The sequence below is a fragment of the Ursus americanus genome, chromosome 7 (genome assembly GCF_024610735.1).
Source record: "Ursus americanus isolate L20-20 chromosome 7, mUrsAme1.1.p, whole genome shotgun sequence".
In the NCBI taxonomy this organism is placed as follows: Eukaryota; Metazoa; Chordata; class Mammalia; order Carnivora; family Ursidae; genus Ursus; species Ursus americanus.
Window position 1 is genome coordinate 13,479,175 of NC_142133.1, and position 18,033 is coordinate 13,497,207.

At 49.9% G+C, this 18,033-nt stretch overlaps 1 protein-coding gene across 1 annotated transcript; it reads left to right on the plus strand.

The window, feature by feature from the left end:
• The first annotated feature begins 47 nt into the window (after positions 1-47).
• On the plus strand, positions 48-17,838 carry ABCG8 (ATP binding cassette subfamily G member 8). The gene is made up of 13 exons (XM_087863356.1): positions 48-246; positions 5,047-5,148; positions 6,237-6,387; positions 9,656-9,894; positions 10,373-10,505; positions 10,601-10,870; positions 13,049-13,211; positions 13,302-13,385; positions 14,271-14,470; positions 14,912-14,988; positions 15,719-15,986; positions 16,927-17,054; positions 17,140-17,838. The coding sequence occupies exons 1-13, from the start codon at positions 184-186 to the stop codon at positions 17,275-17,277; spliced, it is 2,016 nt and encodes a 671-aa protein (XP_087719482.1). The 5' UTR covers positions 48-183; the 3' UTR covers positions 17,278-17,838.
• The last annotated feature ends 195 nt before the right edge of the window (positions 17,839-18,033 follow it).

Here is an 18,033-nt window from a genome sequence, read left to right on the forward strand (position 1 = left end):
AGTGGGCAGAACACACAGCCTGTTTGTAGGAGGGCTTGCCTGGGAGGAGTGCTGGAAGAGAGGCGCAGTGAACCAGGGCCAAAGACTGCCCAGCTCTGAGAAAGACAAACCACTGGGGCTGGCGGGCAGCAGCTAAGGTGGAAAGGAAGCTGCAGCAAAGCGGCACAGACGCTGCTGCGCCCCATGGCTGAGAAGCCCTCAGAGGAGAGAGGACTATGGAGCAGGGCTGCTCCCCAGGATGCCTCCGTGAGTGATGGGCAGACACCTCAGTCATGGAGGGTGGGAGAGAATGGGACCTTTTCCTTCCTCCCTCAGGAACTTTAACTCACTGCCAAGACCACAAGCAGAGGGAGAACATGGCAGCAGAACTCTATTTCCTGGGCATCAGAGGGCTGAGGGGAAGAGATTCAGGAGACAAGGGTGGGTAGGGGGACTCTGAGGTCACTTCCTGCCCAGCGAAAGAGGGAACACAGCAGGGGGAGTGGGAGAGGAAGAAGCAGGCTCACAGCGGAGGAGCCCGATGTGGGACTCGATGCCGGTACGCCGGGATCATGCCCTGAGCCGAAGGCAGACGCTTAACCGCTATGCCACCCAGGCGCCCCAGATGGAGCTTTTTCTGAATGAGACTCCAAAGCAGAAATGTGTTCACACACACCAGGGACTCTGCTGTCTCTCCTTCATCTGTGTGTCTGTCAAGCTCAGAGTCTCAGATGCAGTAAACTGATAGGATGGCAAGCGACTTTTATGGGAACATCAGAATTTATGTGCAAAACATTGCTACAGCAGGCAGACATAAGACCCCGGAGAGAGCTGGAAGGGACAGATAGCAGCCAGGGGGCCGAGAGGTTGGGGCACAAGTCCTCCACCTTTATCTTACATAAGAAATGTTTACTTGAGAAATGGCCTTTGGCTAAAATCGGGGTGTGGGTGGGATTTGAAGCAGGAGGCTAAACTGGAAGACAGAAAGGAGGCGGAGCCCACCCTCTATCTCCACCTCACCCCAACTGACCTTGCCGTCTTTGCCTGCCATGGGGAGGAGGGAGAAAAAGAAAGGTCTGAGGACTCCACACCCAACAGGGAAGGCCACAGGCCACCTAGTCCGGCCCTGAGTTGCTAGGACAGGACTTCAGCCTGGCCCATTCCTAGTTCACCCTGCAGCCGTGACAAACAGCCATTTCTGATGTGGGAATACAGCCAGTCCTTGCCTTGAAAGGACTCCCAGGAGCTGTGACTACAGTGCTCACAGCCTGAATAGGATATAAAGTCAGCGGTGCCTTTGGGGACACTTTCTGCCTAAAAGGTCTGACAATTCAGCCACCACAGCATGGGATGCCAACAACTGCCCAAATTCAACATCCAGGGATGCCTACCATTACCAATTTCCTTTTCTCCAATCCTGTTACTCAAGGTTCCAAGTGACAATCTTCCCCCAACATTTAAGGCATCTGGAACAAGAGAATGAGGGCTACATATCTAATGTCTAGAAGTTTTTTTTTTTTTTTTTTTTTAAAGATTTATTTATTTCTTTATTAGACAGAGACAGCCAGCGAGAGAGGGAACACAAGCAGGGGGAGTGGGAGAGGAAGAAGCAGGCTCATAGCGGAGGAGCCTGATGTGGGGCTCGATCCTAGAACGCCGGGATCACGCCCTGAGCCGAAGGCAGACGCTTAACGACTGCGCTACCCAGGCGCCCCTAATGTCTAGAAGTTTTAAAGTTACCAGTCAAGCTAAGAACTTTAAAATAGTTTCTATTTTCTTATCTTGACATACCTTCCTCCCAACCTGAAAGGCCAGGTGTAAATTTAGAAATTCTAGAAACTTTTGGAGCAGCAGCTACAACGTGGTGGCACAGGGGAGCCAGCTTCCAGACCAAGTTATAGCCTGTCCCCCTTCTCTGCCCAACCCTAGCCCCACACGTGACTCACACACCCCTATGTGGTCATGCCATCCTGCCCACCCACATTCCATTTACACTCCACAGACAAATGCCCCTCTGGCCTGGGGCACCTGGAGTGGCAAGTGCTCTTGGCCCAGACTCCTCCGTCCATGGCCAAAAGCATAGCCAGAGGAGGACAAGAGGGGCCAGTTCTCGGGGCAAAGATGTGTGAGATCTGGTCTGACCATTTTGGTAAAGGCCCAGGCTCATCCTCTCAGCCAGGAACAACCCCTGCATGTTTCTGCCAGGCCCTGAGTCCTCAGCACATCACTACTCAAGGGCACGGATTCCTCATCTTAGAGTAAGGAACGTGGGCTCTGTGCTCCCTGAGTTCCCTTCTAATCTATGCTTCTGACAGGAATTTGATCAGAAATTAATACAAGGAGAAATTACAATGTAGCCCAGCAGGAGCCAAGCAGGTTACCTACAAATAAACCTGCCTTTGCTTTTTTGGGTGTCACCTGTCAGAAATTCAAGTGATGTTCTGACAGTCATACTGATTAAGATGTCAGCTGAATAGATATTTAAGTATTTGAAAAATACAGAGAATTTGTCAAAACCTCAGGAAGAGTCTAACAAATCCTTCCTGGGAGCCAAGGAAATATTTCAAATGGAACAGAGGCCATCCCCAACCCAGCAACGAATCCTCTTCCTCTGAAAGTCACCCTGCCTGTGCAGCTCCAGGAAGGTACAGTCCCTAGATGGTGGATGAGGTCCCTGGCCGGCCTGCGCCTGACTACTTAGCCTAGGGGGAGGGGTACAGCCCACAGCCCCAGGAGCAGGAAGCACCTCTCTCCTTTTATCTGTCTTCCCATTCTGACGCCTCTTTCCCCAGGGCCCCAGCACCCTCCACCTTTTCAAAGCACTTATCTGGAAAGCAGAACCCACTTGGGCATAAGGTCACCTGCATATAATACTCCAGACCTCAAAATGTCCGACCTCCTTTCCTAAGCGACCTCCCACCCCCACCTGAAATCTAACCTGGGTAGCTTTTGGCCAGGTGTTTGTTCACAGAAGCAATTTCTGAGCTAACTCATATCTTACACCAATCGACTTCATATCCATCCGACAGACATTTACTTTTTTATAAACAAATAGGATGCATGTTAGCCCCAATGAATCTCTCTATAATTGCTAGAATTTCTGATAGTTTAACAGAATTAAATGGAAAAACTAAGCAGTGTGAGTGCTGGTGGCAGAAGTGGTGAGTGAGGTCAGGTGCAGAGCTGACCTGCCCGGAATACAGCCCTTTTCTTAGCTGCCCTGGATCTCCCCCAGTAGAGATCTCCTCCATCTCTGAGGGCACAGACCCTGGGCCCTCCTCCATCTCCACAGCCAGCTCCTGCCTTGGAGGCACCGGCAACTGAGGGGAGTAATATTCTTGGCAAGGTGGGAGTAGTATTCTGGAGTTCTATGCATGGGCTTGCTCTCTCACTTGGAAAACATATTTTGAAATATTTCAGACTGATCAGTTTATAGAGTACTGAACTCTCATGCACACCAGTAATTACCAAGAGCTCTGAAGCTCGCTCCCCTCACCTTCCCCTGTAACCTTCTCTCTTGTATTCCTCTGTTCCCCAGAGATGGCCCTTCTGCTAAATGAGGAGTTCATCTTTCCCAGGTTTTTCTGTATAATTTAGATCTTTATGGTAACAGTTCTAACATTAGACAAGATAAGTAGCTACGGTCTGTGGTTTCCATACTGCCCTGGCACTCTGGGGATTACTTACTCATAGCTGCTGCCGCAGACTGTCACCTGTACTGATTTCCCTGCTCTCCCATCAGGCTGCAATAACCTTTTGGAGGACCTCTGACCTCCACCACTACAGGGAAGTTTGACAGAGACTTTTGGATTTTATTTTCACACAAAGCACAGGTAGGCACTGTGTACACAGTGTAAATATACCCTGAATGGATGCTTGAGGTCAGCCTCCCTCTACACCTGGCCTGTCTTGCTCCATCCTAACCACCTGTCCCATTCATTAAAACCTACGCTTCTTTGCACGGTGACAGATGGTAAATAGATATATTGTAGTGACCACTTTGCAGTGTACAAAATATGGAATTGTTGTGTTGCACACCTGAACTAATATAATGTTATATACCAATTTTACCTCAATTAAAAAAAAAAAAAGTCTAAGCTTCCCAGAGACCGTCTGTGTCACATTCCAAACTCCAAACCTGCAGCATGATGTGGGCTCCCAGTAAGTAGCGATGCTTGCTTGCTTGACTGAAGAAACGCATCAGTGTGAGAAGGGCAGCTCTGAGCGGAAAGATCAGAGTCAACTAGAACTTGTTAATAAACACACTTTTCCCTGCACTAAGAAACAAGAGAAAAACGGTATCCATTAAAAAATTGAAACCTTCCTAGGCAGGTTCTTCTTTTTGGGGGCCTCAATGATTTAAATGATTGAACTGATAAAACAGAAGGAATTCAGATCTGCTGATGGCTAATACCAAAGGTATCAGCTGATACCATGAAACACTGATTTACCTGAGGTCCAAAAATAGCATCACTTCAACAACAGCATCAAGATGACCATGAGGATGATAGGGACTTCCTCTGAAATCTCCCAACCGCATTTTGAATGGCTTTGTTGTGCAAAACTCCACATGAGAATAAGATGCAACTTTTCCAAGGATGGTGTCTTCCAAATATTGAGCATTAGCTTTTTGACAGCTATTTCCTCTCACATGCCAGGTACGTGGATGCTGTTTGGCATTAGAAGACAGTACGCCAGAGGCAGGGAAGAGAAAAGTTAAGGTCAACCCCCAGCTCAGGTATCCCCAGAGCACAGCAGCTCACGAAGCTCTCTCCAGTCAGGAGTCTGGGTCCAGGCTCCACCAATCTGAGATTGAGTTTTCTGGAGCCAAGAGCTGTGCTGGAGGGAAGCCCCAAAGCACACTCTGCAGGGAAGGAAAGATTTGCCTTCACGGATGCTCCCATTTTCTCAGAGCCCTTGGGCTCCGCCTGCCCAAGCCCATGTCTTCCCAATTCTGGATCTCAACCACACTAGCTGCTGCTCTCACCTCTTGGGTCTCCTCCCTGGTTTCTCTTAAGTGCTCAGCAGCCTTTGAAGGAGCCCCTCACCTGTCATGTCTACCAGCAGGGCCTCCAGGACAGCCTGTTCTCCTCCGAAAGTGACAACAGCCTGTACTTCACCTACAGCGGCCAGTCCAACACCTTGGAGGTCCGAGATCTCAGCTACCAGGTAGAAGCACACCTGAGGACAAGGTGGGAGGAGTGGGCAGGGAAGGTCAAATGATTCCCCAAGTGGAAGGTAAGGGTGAGACCACCCTGAGGGCCCTCTGCCCTCAAGGACAAAGTCCAGGCCACACTGATGCTTCACACGTTGGGTGAATGTACAGGACTCCCTCAGGTATGCATAATGTAGCTGGAGGCTGACAGCATAAGAGAACGAGACCTTTGTTAAAACATAAATTATGTGAACCCGTGGGGGGGGAAATCTCTCAAACTTTTTTTTAGCTTCAGATTTTGAAATAATTTTAGACTTTTGGGAAAGTTATAGAAATAGTAAAGAGTTCCCATATACCCTTTGTCCAGCTTCCCCTAATGTTAACATCTTGCATACCCAGAGCAAAACAATCAAAACTAAGAAATTAACAATGCCACGACACCACTCTATAGACTTCTTTAAGGCTTCACTAGTTTTGTGCTTTGTTGTTGTTATTCGTTTGCAAAATATACTGTCCTAATAAGACAGAATTCAAGGACTGCTGGCCTTTCAGAGGCTTTCAAGAACCTCTGGTCAGATTCAAGACTTCCATTTCCCAGACCCTCTTGGGGGCAAACCCCAGGCAGTCCAGGTGGAACACGCTAGGGATTCCAATGCTGAACCTCAGAGGCCCAACCCTGGCTTCCTGTGAGTTAGGACAAGCTAATGCGGCACACCATAACCTTTCTCTGCTCTGCCACTTGTTGTGTGATCTTGACAGAGATTTACACAATGCCTTGTACATAGTAAACACTTAATAAATCATTAGTAAATCAGTAACCTATTATCAAGTGAAGACATCATTTTATGTTGTATTTTCCTTTCTGTTCTGCTATTGTAAATGCTTCGCCTGTCTTAGCTTCAGACTTACAAATGGTAGCTTCAGGTTCTCAGCATAGGACCTCAACATGGGCTCCGCCTCCATGTTTGATAAAATCTTGGTGTGGGCCCCTCATCCTGCTGTCTATCAGCAGGAGGATGCCTCCTATACAGAGCTGAACAGAAGTTGCTGAAACCCTCTGACCACTTGGCTCTCTGAGGAACCTTCCAATGTCTCCCCACAGGTGGACATGGACTCCCAGGTGCCCTGGTTTAAGAAGCTGGCTCAGTTCCAGATGCCTTGGACATCTCACAAGGATTCTTGTGAGCTGGGCATCCAAAACCTAAGCTTCAAAGTGAGGAGTGGGCAGATGCTGGCCATCATAGGGAGCTCAGGTACCACTAAGGGCAAATAGTGAGGCGATGGGTTCTGTCTCTCCTGGAAAGCAAACTGGACCCTCAGACAGATGGTTGCTTCTCACAGAACCCTCAGCATAGCAGAGTGGGTGAGAGCACAGGTTCTGAGTCAGACAGACCTGGGTTCAAATTCCAGTTCCTCCATTTACTAGCTCTCAGGTAGTCGCCATCATTAGGAATCACGAGTGTGCCTCTTGAAGCTGCATCCAGGACTTGGTCCTTAGTTAACACCTAACATGGAGACAAAGCAACAGCCTTTCCAAGATCATCAGGCAGCTTCAGAATTCAAGGTTCTTCTCAGGGGACCCCTCCACCACCAGGGACATTCACTCATTCACTCACAACTGGGTAAGCACAGCCCCTGCTGCAACTCCGACTTCTCAGAGAGGCCAAGTCTTAGTGCAGCCTTCAACCACCTGCAAAGATCCAGATTCTTGGAGTGCCTCAGAGTCACTTCTGCAAGGCAAACTTAAAATTATACAACACCAGAGGTGAATGAGGCCTCAGAGAACAAAGTTCATGCTCTCCAATGTATTCTACCTTTCTTTCTCCTTACCAGTTTGAAAGCCTCTTTAAAGAAGGGTTTTTAAATTATCAGTATTCTACGTTATCCATATCTCTAGAGTGTCCTCCTGCTTCCCCTCAACACATGTACACCTTCATTCAACAGATGGGGAGACTAAAGTCTAGAGAAAGTGAGTGATTCACCTAAGGACATATATTTAATGTAGAGCTGGAACTAGAACTTTGGTCTTCTGATTCTCAGATCAAGGCGTTTCTTTCACATGGTATGAGAACACGTTATACCTTTTAATTAATCATTTCCAGAAGATTACTGAACTTTTGAACATCTCCAAATTTTTAGTCTTCTGATAGGGAAATTCTATTTATTGTCTAACCAAAGATCAAATAAGATAATGTGTGTCAATGCACTTTGTAACTTAAGTAACACCCACAGGTCAAGTCCTGCCCACTTTTGGCACTGCCTCTGCAATTCTGATTTAAACAAGAAAACAGAAGTCACTTCATAGGCCAATTTTATTTTTGTAACTCCTGGTGGCTTTTCTTGTTGTATCTGCTTTTCCTTCGTGAACTGAGAATCTGGGGGATTTGTGGGCCCCGTGGAGGCACTTCCACAAAGCCTGAGTCATCACAATTAATACTCCCTACACTTGCCCCTATAGCTGTTAGCATCCCTGAGGAAAGTGAAGTTTGGATAGAGTGAGCAGTCTCCAGGATTTCTGACTCTTGGTTCAAGGCTGTTTAGCTTCATGTTTACTTGACTGAAATTATTTAAATGATTTCTTCTGAAGATTTATTTATTTGGGGGGGGTGCGAGGAGGGGCGGCGGGGGTGGGAATCCTCAAGGTGACTCCCCACTGAGTGTGGGGCCGCCGCCAGGGGGCCCTGAGATCAATGACCTGAGCCAAAATCAAGAGTCGGCTGCTTAACCGACTGAGCCGCCCAGGTGCCCCTAAATGATTTCTTAGAAAGATTTATCAATTACACATCCTGTGGTTCTTACTCCACTTAAGAAAGAATGAAGAATGAATGAATGCTCAGCATAATTTATAAAATTTAACAGTCCCAGACACTTTGGCTGCTTCTGGAGAATCAGCAGTAGTGACAAAGTTGTTTTCCAATGAATGAATTTACTTAATTGGAGACTCCTGCCATTTTTTAAGGCTCTTGAATGCCTTTGGTGTTTTTTCCTGGTCCACAGAAGGTCTCCCCAGTTGCACTAGGTGGCCTCCATGGGAAAGGCCACCCATACCTCTCATAAAGTGTTTAGGAAATGTGGCCTTCACACTCCCGGATTGGGAATCCCACTGTATCTATAAATGTTGACAAAGTCCCCTGCTACTCAGAGCCTGGATCTGATGTCTGAGGCTCGGTAGGGAACAGGACCAGAGCCCTCCCCTCTGGTTTCTCTCCTGGCTATTTTGCTCCATTTATGTTCTCAGCGACCCTGAATGAGGGGTACCTGGGAGGCAGCATGCAGGTCCCTTTCTACTGTGTGAGCCTCTGGTCAGTAAGCAGAAGGATTATTGGGGAGGCTTCCTGAGTTTTGTTTTTTGCACTGGAGGCATGGGGCTTCTTGCAGGAAGCATGTGCATATGGCGAGGAGGGGTGGTTACATTTGTGTATTGACACTTTCCTTATTTGAAAACAAGTTGGAAAATTTGCTCCTGAAAGAAATTGATAGTAAAGAAACCAAACCCTCTGGGGGAATGAGGGGAATGAGACATAGAGCCTCATCCCTAGCTGTCTGCAAGGTGTTCTCACAGCTGCAGCCCAACTGGCATTCACAGCTTAAATGGCTGTCAAAGAGTCTCATCAAATGCTTCTGGAAACCTGATTCCAATCTGACACTTCCCCAAATCAATAGCAATCGCGGTCACTCAGAGGTGGATGGTGTTAACTTAGGGCAACAGATCACTTTTTCTAGAGAGAGTAAAAAGTATCACTGATAAAAATAGGAGAAAGACAGATACAGAGAAATACACATGTGTATACTGTGGTTTTGTTTTAAAATCATGTCCACATCTATTATTCCTCTATTTTTTCCTTATTTCTGAAAATAAGTTCCAGTTTTGCATTTTTAAAAAACACCCTATTTGTGAGATCAAGCCCCATGTTGGGCTCCTTGCTCAGCTGGGAGTTGGCTTGAGATTCTCTCCCTCTCCCTCTGCGCTTCCCCCCACTCGCTCCTCCCTCTAAAATAAATAAATATTTTTTAAAAACACCCTATTAATTTTCCAAAATTAGTCCTTCCCACAAACCCAGCTTCTGAGCCAATGTTGCTGGCACATTTACCACCCAAAAATAGTTAAGCTTCATAATGCAATTAACACCAGCCTTGCTTGAGAGAGAGAGAGAGAGGGACTTATTAGAGATGGAAAAGGGCATTTGCTTCAGGCACAGCCAGGGCCAGGACTCCAGCCCTCTCCTGCCATGCAGCCCCTGGCTAACTGGCTTGAACCTCCACCACCACCCCCCCCCCCGCAGCGTCAACGTGCCTCCAGCTCCCCATTGATGCTCAAACTGGCTGCGGGTGAAAGGCCTGGAACTCCAGGTGCTGGGACTGCCCCACCTGGAAGCAAAAGCTGGGCCACTTTCCCTAGGAGCTAGTCACTTCTGCAAGGACGGTGCAGTCCAGGATGGCTAGAGAGTGTGTGGGCTGCCGTGGCTTCCAGGCTGGCCCCCCGCAGCTCTTGCTCTCAGGATGTCTCTGGTGGCTTCACAGGCTGTGGGAGAGTCTCTTTGCTGGACGTGATCACCGGCAGGGACCATGGCGGCAAAATTAAGTCTGGCCAAATCTGGATCAACGGGCAGCTCAGCACGCCTCAGCTGGTGAGGAAGTATGTGGCCCATGTGCGCCAGCACGACCAGCTGCTCCCCAATCTAACCGTCCGCGAGACCCTGGCTTTTGTTGCCCAGCTACGCCTGCCCAGAACCTTCTCCCAGGCTCAGCGTGACGAAAGGGTAACTACCTAACTCTGGTGACCCCAAGAAGCCACGACATCCTTCCCATCACCCACCCTCCCTCCCTGCCTCAGGGCCCAACCACAGGTCGAGTCTGAGCAGCCCAGCTCACCATCTTTCCAACCCTATGCTCAGCTCCTGTGTAAGCCGCCTGATCCCTGGCCCGTTCCCTTCACGGCACAGGACAAAATGCGTGAGGAGTGTCTCTCTACCTGTTTTCCTGTCCTCCGTGTGGGCAGAGAGCCCAGTTGTCATGTCCCCAGGTCGCGGCCGCATTTCCAACATGGCGCCGTGCCCTGCGCGTGGGAGCCGCTCAGGACGTGCTGAAAGAAAGCGGGAACAAACACTGCGTGCGGCAGTGAAAGCTGGAGCGCAAACCCATTCGGAGGGGCAGGCGCCTTATGCCCCGGGACAGCAGCCGCACGGCCCCGAGCCGGGCGGGCAGCGCGGGCGTTTAAACCCCGGCCCTCCTCCGCAGGTGGACGACGTGATCGCGGAGCTGCGCCTGCGCCAGTGCGCCAACACGCGTGTGGGCAACGCGTACGTGCGGGGCGTGTCGGGGGGCGAGCGGCGCAGAGTCAGCATCGGAGTGCAGCTCCTGTGGAATCCAGGTGAGGGCGTGAGGGGGGGCCGCGGCGCCCACCTGGCTGGGCCCTGGCCAGCCGGAGTCCTGCCGGCTCACCAGGCCCCTCTCTCCGCTGGGAAGGAATCCTCATTCTGGATGAGCCCACCTCCGGGCTCGACAGCTTCACGGCCCACAACCTGGTGAAAACCCTGTCCCGGCTGGCCAAGGGCAACCGGTTGGTGCTCATCTCCCTCCACCAGCCTCGGTCGGACATCTTCAGGCTGTTTGATTTGGTCCTCCTGATGACGTCCGGCAGCACCATCTACTTGGGGGCAGCCCAGCACATGGTGCAGTACTTCACAGCCATCGGCCACCCCTGTCCTCGCTACAGCAACCCTGCCGACTTCTACGGTGAGCTGCCGGGCACCCTGCCCCGCCAGGGCCTGGTGGAGAGAGTCGGGAGGGAAACTCGGAGGTTTCGGGGGAGCAGGACCTGAAAGGGGGGCAGGCAGAGCGGGCTGTAGAACATGTGTCCCTTTGCCAAGTATCAAATGCTAGAAATGAGGGCCTGAATAAAGCAGCTCTGACATAGCTATCCTCCTGTGCATGATAGATAAGCCTATGAGAATTCCAATGGCTAAAGGAGATAGAATCCAAGAGGGTTTGGATCAATTTCTAGAATTGTGGTCTTTATTCAGACTCTGTAGGGAAACTTAGGATACCGAAGGTCAGGAGGCCACCAGGAAATCTTAAAGCTGTGCCCTGGTGCCCCCAAAGAAGCAGAGAGTCTGAAGGCGCTGGGTGGTAGAGGGGGCCCCAGGACACAGGGAGCTCAGGGCCATTTGGAGGTCTTGGTCAATGAATCTTTAGATAGGAAAGTTGCTCTGTCAGCATAGAGAGGCCTTTCTGCTTGGGGATCTGAGCTCTCAGCATGTAGCCCTCTGGGAAAGGGTAAAGCAATTTCTTCATTGCTGGGGAGACAGTTGTCTTTACAGGTGCCTGACCTGAAAGCAGATGCCTGCATCCTGAATGCTGAAGCGTGCTGTGGCTGCTGGCCAGGCCGCACAGCTTCACCAGCGCTGGGGGAGGCAGTAGCTATGGCTTGTCTAATATGTCACCTGGAGCCCCAGCCTTCCTCCCAAGATGGCCCAGTGTAGCAAGGGCCTCACCAATAACCATGACGACAGGGACCATGTCTTTGAGGGCAGACACTGGGCCCAAAGGCACCAAGCTCCAGAGAGTGTCCCTTGGACCCTAAGAGCCCTGCCAGGGTCATCTCCATCCTTACAGATGAGAAGACCAAAGTCTGAAGAGTTAAACCCCTTGCACAGAACTTGTAAGGCACAGAACTGGGACTCACAGCCAGTATATCTGGCCCCCTCCCTGAGTTCTGGTCCTGGGCCCACATCCTCCTCCCAGCATCCACTGTCCATCCCTCTCCCCAGGAGGACAGGCCGCTCTCTCCAGCCTGCCAGCCCTTGTGCACTCACACTGTGTGAACTCACATAGAGGACACCTGTCAACCAGGCCACGGGGAGCAATGTGTATGAACCCCAGAGGGAGGTTACCAGAAGCCAGATGTCCATAACAGACCTGAAAAAAACTTTTTCTTTATTATTTTTGTCATTTATTGTTTTGTCATTGTGTACCACCTACCTCTCTGGGGTACAGGGTCTGGCAGTACGCAGAGAGTCTGGTGTTCCAAGCTATAGGCTTGTACACTGAGGAGACATATTGCATTTTACAAAGACTCCTCCTGGACATTATCCTACCTTGGGACATGTCCTGAAGATGGCAGGAGGGAAGAGACAGAGGTTAAGAGAAGGAATAGTCGGAGGAGAACCACCCTCCAGCCTGGAGTAAAGCTGGGCTCAGGAGGGCCCTGGTTGTGACTGGGTGGGTGTGTCTTTCTGACATTGCAGGAACCCCATGAGAGTAGAGCTATGGCTGGGGCTCCCAGATGCTTCCCGCAAGTAACATGGAGGGCAGTGACAGCTCTATTTACAGTTGTCCAGACACTGGCATCTTCCAGCCAAAACATTCTCCCCTTTTAGGCAGGCTGCTTGGGGAGCCAGATTACTAATTTACACTGACAACTAGAACTTCCAGGTGCCCAGACTGCCCAGCTGCCTCATGGCCAGCTACCTTCTCCCCATGGGCAGGCACACCAGAGAGGCTGAGTCCTCATCTCAAGCTTCTTAAATGGTTTGAGTTGGAGCCAGGGTATAATTGTGCCATGACCTTTGGCTCCAAAGGTCTAATGTCTTACTTTCTGTCCTAGGGATGGCCCCGTAATGAGCCTGGGTGTTGGGTTGGGGGCTAGGACCCACAGAGCTCTGGCGTTGCCCTTCCCCTGCAGCAGACTTTCCCCTGAAGTGGATGTGGCCAGGTCCAGCAGGGTGGGAGGCCAGCCCTGAGTGTCTCTCTGCCTCTCTTTGCTCTGCTCATCACTTCATAGTCCATTCTCAGAGGGTGGGGAGCATGTCCTGGAGCCCCCAAGGGCTAACCAGCATTGTGAACTGGCCTTGCATCAAGCTCCTCACCCGTGAGCAGGTACAGATAACATGGCCCTGCATCCTCTCCTTACAGTGGACTTGACTAGCATCGATAGGCGAAGCAGAGAGCAGGAAGTGGCCACCAGAGAGAAGGCTCAGTCCCTTGCGACCTTGTTTCGAGAAAAAGTTCGTGGCTTCGATGACTTTCTTTGGAGAGCGGAGGCGAGGGCGCTGGGTGAGGGCACTTGTGCAGAGAGGTAAGGCAGGCCAGGGTGGCTCTGGGTGGAGAGCTCTTTGCAGAAGGCAGCCCGCCCCCACACCCCATGACACACTCTGCTTCTTGACAGCCTGGCCCTCCCCCAGGACACCGACCAGCCCCCGACTCCCACTGAGCTGCCCGGCCCTGTGCAGCAGTTTACCATGCTGATCCGGTAATTATCCGATCCGCCATTTCATCCCACTACCACCAGCCCTGCCCCACAAGTCTTTGTTGTATCCAATTAAGCCCTTTCTATCTAAAGTGAATTTGAAGGAGAAAGCAAGAGGAGGAATCATTTTTAAAAACCAGTATCAATCAAGACCAGCACTAGCCCTCTGTGCAATACAGAACACTCCTGTTACTTTTATTCTTTAAACAAAATCAAAGTGTCCTTACTGGCCAGATGATCGGAGAAATTACATAGGATTGTGGTGAAAAATTCAGACGATACGGAGAAACTCAAGTGGAAAAGGAAGGTTACCTGTCACATCAGCCCTCAGAGAAAACCAGACCCATGTGTTTGGTGTGAATGTTTCTAGATCCTCCCATGCACACAACATTTTAATACATAAAGGGGATCATACTCTGCATATTGTTCTGTAACCATTTTTTTGTTTTTGGCCTCATATAGAATAGGTCTCTACCTCTCATCTGGTTAGGTCTTCTTCAGCATTCCAATCTAGCCATAATTCATTTCCCTGCTAAGTGCTTATTGATGGTCTGGTTTTTTTCAGGCTTTTGCTATGACAAGTAACTCTGCAGCAACCATCCTTGTACATATGTCTTTACACACCTGATTGGTGATTTCCTTAGGATAATGTCTTTAAGTGAAATTGCACAGCTGATACGTTGACAATAAAGTAAATTATTTATTGTATAACTAGTGTGACACAGATGCTTTCATCAGTGATCCTATTTGAGCCTCACAGTCCTTGTGAGGGCGTAGTGCTATTCCCATTTTATAGTTGAGAAAAGAGAGCCTTGCAGAGATTACATGACATTGCCAGCGTGACAGGGCTGGTATATGTTGTTCCTTTGGCACCTTTTGTTTTGTAAGTCGTCAGATTTTCAACGACTTCCGAGACCTGCCAACTCTCCTTATCCATGGAGCAGAGGCCTGCCTGATGTCCCTGGTCATCGGGTTCCTCTATTACGGCCACGGGGCCATCAAGCTCTCCTTCACAGACACGGCTGCCCTCTTGTTCATGATTGGAGCTCTCATCCCTTTCAACGTGGTCCTGGATGTCATTGCCAAATGTGAGTGTGGCTTGCTCTCTGTGACCCACACCTGAAACAGCCAGAGGGCACGGTGTTGGTCACCCCTCTAAGCTGGTCCAAAGCCAGCCTGTGTTCCTCTGAACTGCTGGGGAGAATGGGTGTGCTGAATAGTTTCACCATGATTGCAAAACAAAAGGTGATGATTGTTTTTAATGTTCGCACATTAATATTAGTATGCAAATGAAAGCAGATTACCCAGGAGTCTTAGGCATTCCTATTATAGCAGGAATTATACTTGACAGCAATGCACAAGTCACAGAATCACAAACATCTAAATTAGGATGGTTTAACTCTGCCTGTTTTTTAAAAATAGAAGACATTTAGTCAATATGACTATTTATAATTGTACAAAGAGAGACTCAAAAACAGAAACACTGAAAATTAATGTCACTTTCATTTTCCTTTTCTCCCCTGTTTTAGGTCACTCAGAGAGGGCAATGCTTTACTATGAACTGGAAGATGGGCTGTACACTGCTGGTCCATATTTCTTTACCAAGGTGACTGGTCAGGGCTGAGAGCAAGTAACCAGGTGGGGGGCAGGGGCAGAGAAAGCTACACTGCATTGTACAAAAGCTCAAGAGAAGTATTTTGCTGAACCGGGGGGCCATGCATCATCTGTGGTTACAGAAGTCACATCTGCTAGGGGAGTTTCAGAGACTTGATATTTTTAAAACATTTACCAGCAGACTGGGACTGTGGACTAGGAATGACACTTTCCTGGTCAGCAGAAACCTTAAAAAAAAAAAAAAAAAGAAACAACAACAACAAAAAAAGTGGGAAACATCCAGCATATTTCAGCTCTCTGATCTCACGACATCTCCAGGAAGCAGGTCGGCAAGTGTTATTACCCTGATTTCCAGGAAGCGGAGGCTCAGAGAGGTTATGCAGCTGTCTCAAAGCCCCACAGCTGTTAGGTTTCGGCAGGCAGGATGGGAACTTGAAACAGGAGAACAGTACCTCACTGCCATTTTCACCAGGCCACACGGCCTCCCTGGGGAAAACTGCTCTGAACTGTCCCAGGTGGAGCCCATGGCGTCTACAGGGGGAAACCAGCAGGGAGCTCTTATTCCAGGGTCCCACAGCCGCGCCCGCCAGCCCTCCTGCTCCAGCCTGATCATCAGGGGCAGGGAAGGTTGGCATCATGGAGGATTATTATCTTTAAACATCGAACGAACAATGACAGTGAAGGCATTAGCTCCCCATCCTTACAAGGGCTGTTCTTTGCAGATCCTAGGGGAGCTTCCGGAGCATTGTGTCTACATCATCATCTATGGGATGCCCACCTACTGGCTGGCCAACCTGCGCCCAAGCCTCGAGCCCTTTCTGCTGCACTTCCTCCTTGTGTGGCTGGCGGTCTACTGCTGCAGGATCATGGCCCTGGGTGCCGCTGCCCTGCTCCCCACATTCCATACATCCTCCTTCTTCGGCAACGCTCTCTACAACTCCTTCTACCTCACCGGGGGCTTCATGATAAGCTTGGACAACCTGTGGACAGGTAAGGCCTGCTTCCCTCCCCTTGTCAAGCTTTTTGCGGCCTTCTGGTGCTGGATGAAGCCTGCTTTCATCTGGGGATGAGAACTCACCATTTAGATCCAAGTTAAGCCTGGTTTTTCTAAGAGCCGACTGTCCTGCTTGTCAAAGGAATGACGCTATGAGAGGGTGCAGATGGCGCCTTCTTATATCCCCCAGCTGACACCTGGAGGTCACCCTTGACTCTCCCTCACTCTCCACATTCACCAGTGAGCCAGGTTTGTTCTGCCTCCCACATCTTTCTGGAATGTCCGCTTGCCTGATCTCCCACCCCTGGCCTTATTGTCAGGTCTCAGACCACCGCAGTGGTTGTGACCTTGGTCCTTCTGTGTCCCTCTCAACCCTAGCCCATGCAGAGGGCACTTTGTAAGGTGCAAATCCATGTCATTGCTTTTTTCAGGCCCTGTGGGGGGCTGCTTACTTCCTGCTGCCCCCACCTTGCTCTTCTGAAGTCCCCAACACACTCCACGCACGCACATCTGAGACTGTGTGGCTGTTCTCTGTAGGGCGCTGTCCAGCCCCTCCCCAGCTTCCATGGCTGCTCTCTTCTCCTGACCAGCCAAGCTGGGCTTGTTCCTTCCTCCTGCTCCTGGCCCTGTGATACTCCTGTGGGATCAGGGCACAGACTCAGAAATCTCAGCTGTGCCTCCATGAAGCTGAGCACATGCTGGGATACCTAATACATTACTCTCTCAAATTGTTATCGATCCAACATGTGGTGACCCCCTCAGCCACCTGGCCCCCTCCACTCCACTCCATGTCCCAAGCTGTCACTCTGGCCCTTTCGCCCTCTCCCTGCCCTCCTGCCACCTGGAGGCAGAGCCGCCAGGGCCCTGAGTTCGGGAGGGCTTCCCAGGGAGCAGGTGGTTAGCCTGTGTGAATAACATGGCTCTCACTGTCTCCAGTGCCCGCTTGGATCTCCAAAGTCTCCTTTCTCCGCTGGTGTTTTGAAGGGCTGATGCAGATTCAGTTTAAAGGGAACACTTACCACATGCCAGTCGGCAACTTCACCATCTCTATCCCGGGAGACGTAGTAAGTAGCTGAGGCCTTCAACTTTAAATAGATAACATCCATCTGAATGTTTTCTCAGTGAGTTCACTGAGGTGTGTGTCCCCAGATTCTCAGTTCCATGGGCCTGAACTCGTACCCACTCTACGCCATCTACTTCATCCTCATTGGCATCGGCGGTGGCTTCATGATCCTGTACTATGGGGCCCTGAGGTTCATCAAACAGAAATCAGATCAAGACTGGTGATTCATGCCCAGGCTCCTGCTTGCTGGTGGGGACTTGAGGAGACCCTTCAACTTCACTCCTTTCCTTCCTCCCAAGGAGCCCCATCCCAGGCACCAGGAGGATGGCACAGGGAGCTCAGCTACACCCGCCCTCAGCACTGCAGTGGCACAGGCTGGCCACAGGATGGCAGTAGAATAAAGACAGTAGAAGGGATTTCTGCTCACTGGCCAGAACTTGAAATTCCTGGGAAAGTAAAAACCGAACTTGGGGACACCTACAATGTTGCTAATTTATTTCCCTTTCATATGTATTTATATAGGCAACTCAGTGCAGGATGGGCGCAAGTTAGGTATGAATTGAGTAGGCTATGCAAGAAGTCCTGGATCCAGAGGAAACAATAACATTGCCTAGCGAAATGTTTGGCCTTATCTTCCGGGCTCCCCAAACTCTTGTGTTAAGTCACTCTTAATACAGAAAATGACCTAAGACATACCAGTGAGATGCCATCCTTTCTTATTGTGTGGGATCATCGGTTCCAAAAACCAAACGGAACAATTAAAAATTTATTGAACACCTACTGTATACCACGTACAGCTCAAAACGCTTTATTTATGTGGATGACAGTATATAGTTCTCAACCCTTTGAGGTGGGTGGTATCCCATTTTATAAATGACAAAACTGAGGTAAAAATTCAGTTTGCTACTAAGTAAGGTCACATGACCACTATGTGGTGGAGTCACGTGGCGGGGGGTCAGAAAGCTTTGGAAACCTTAGGA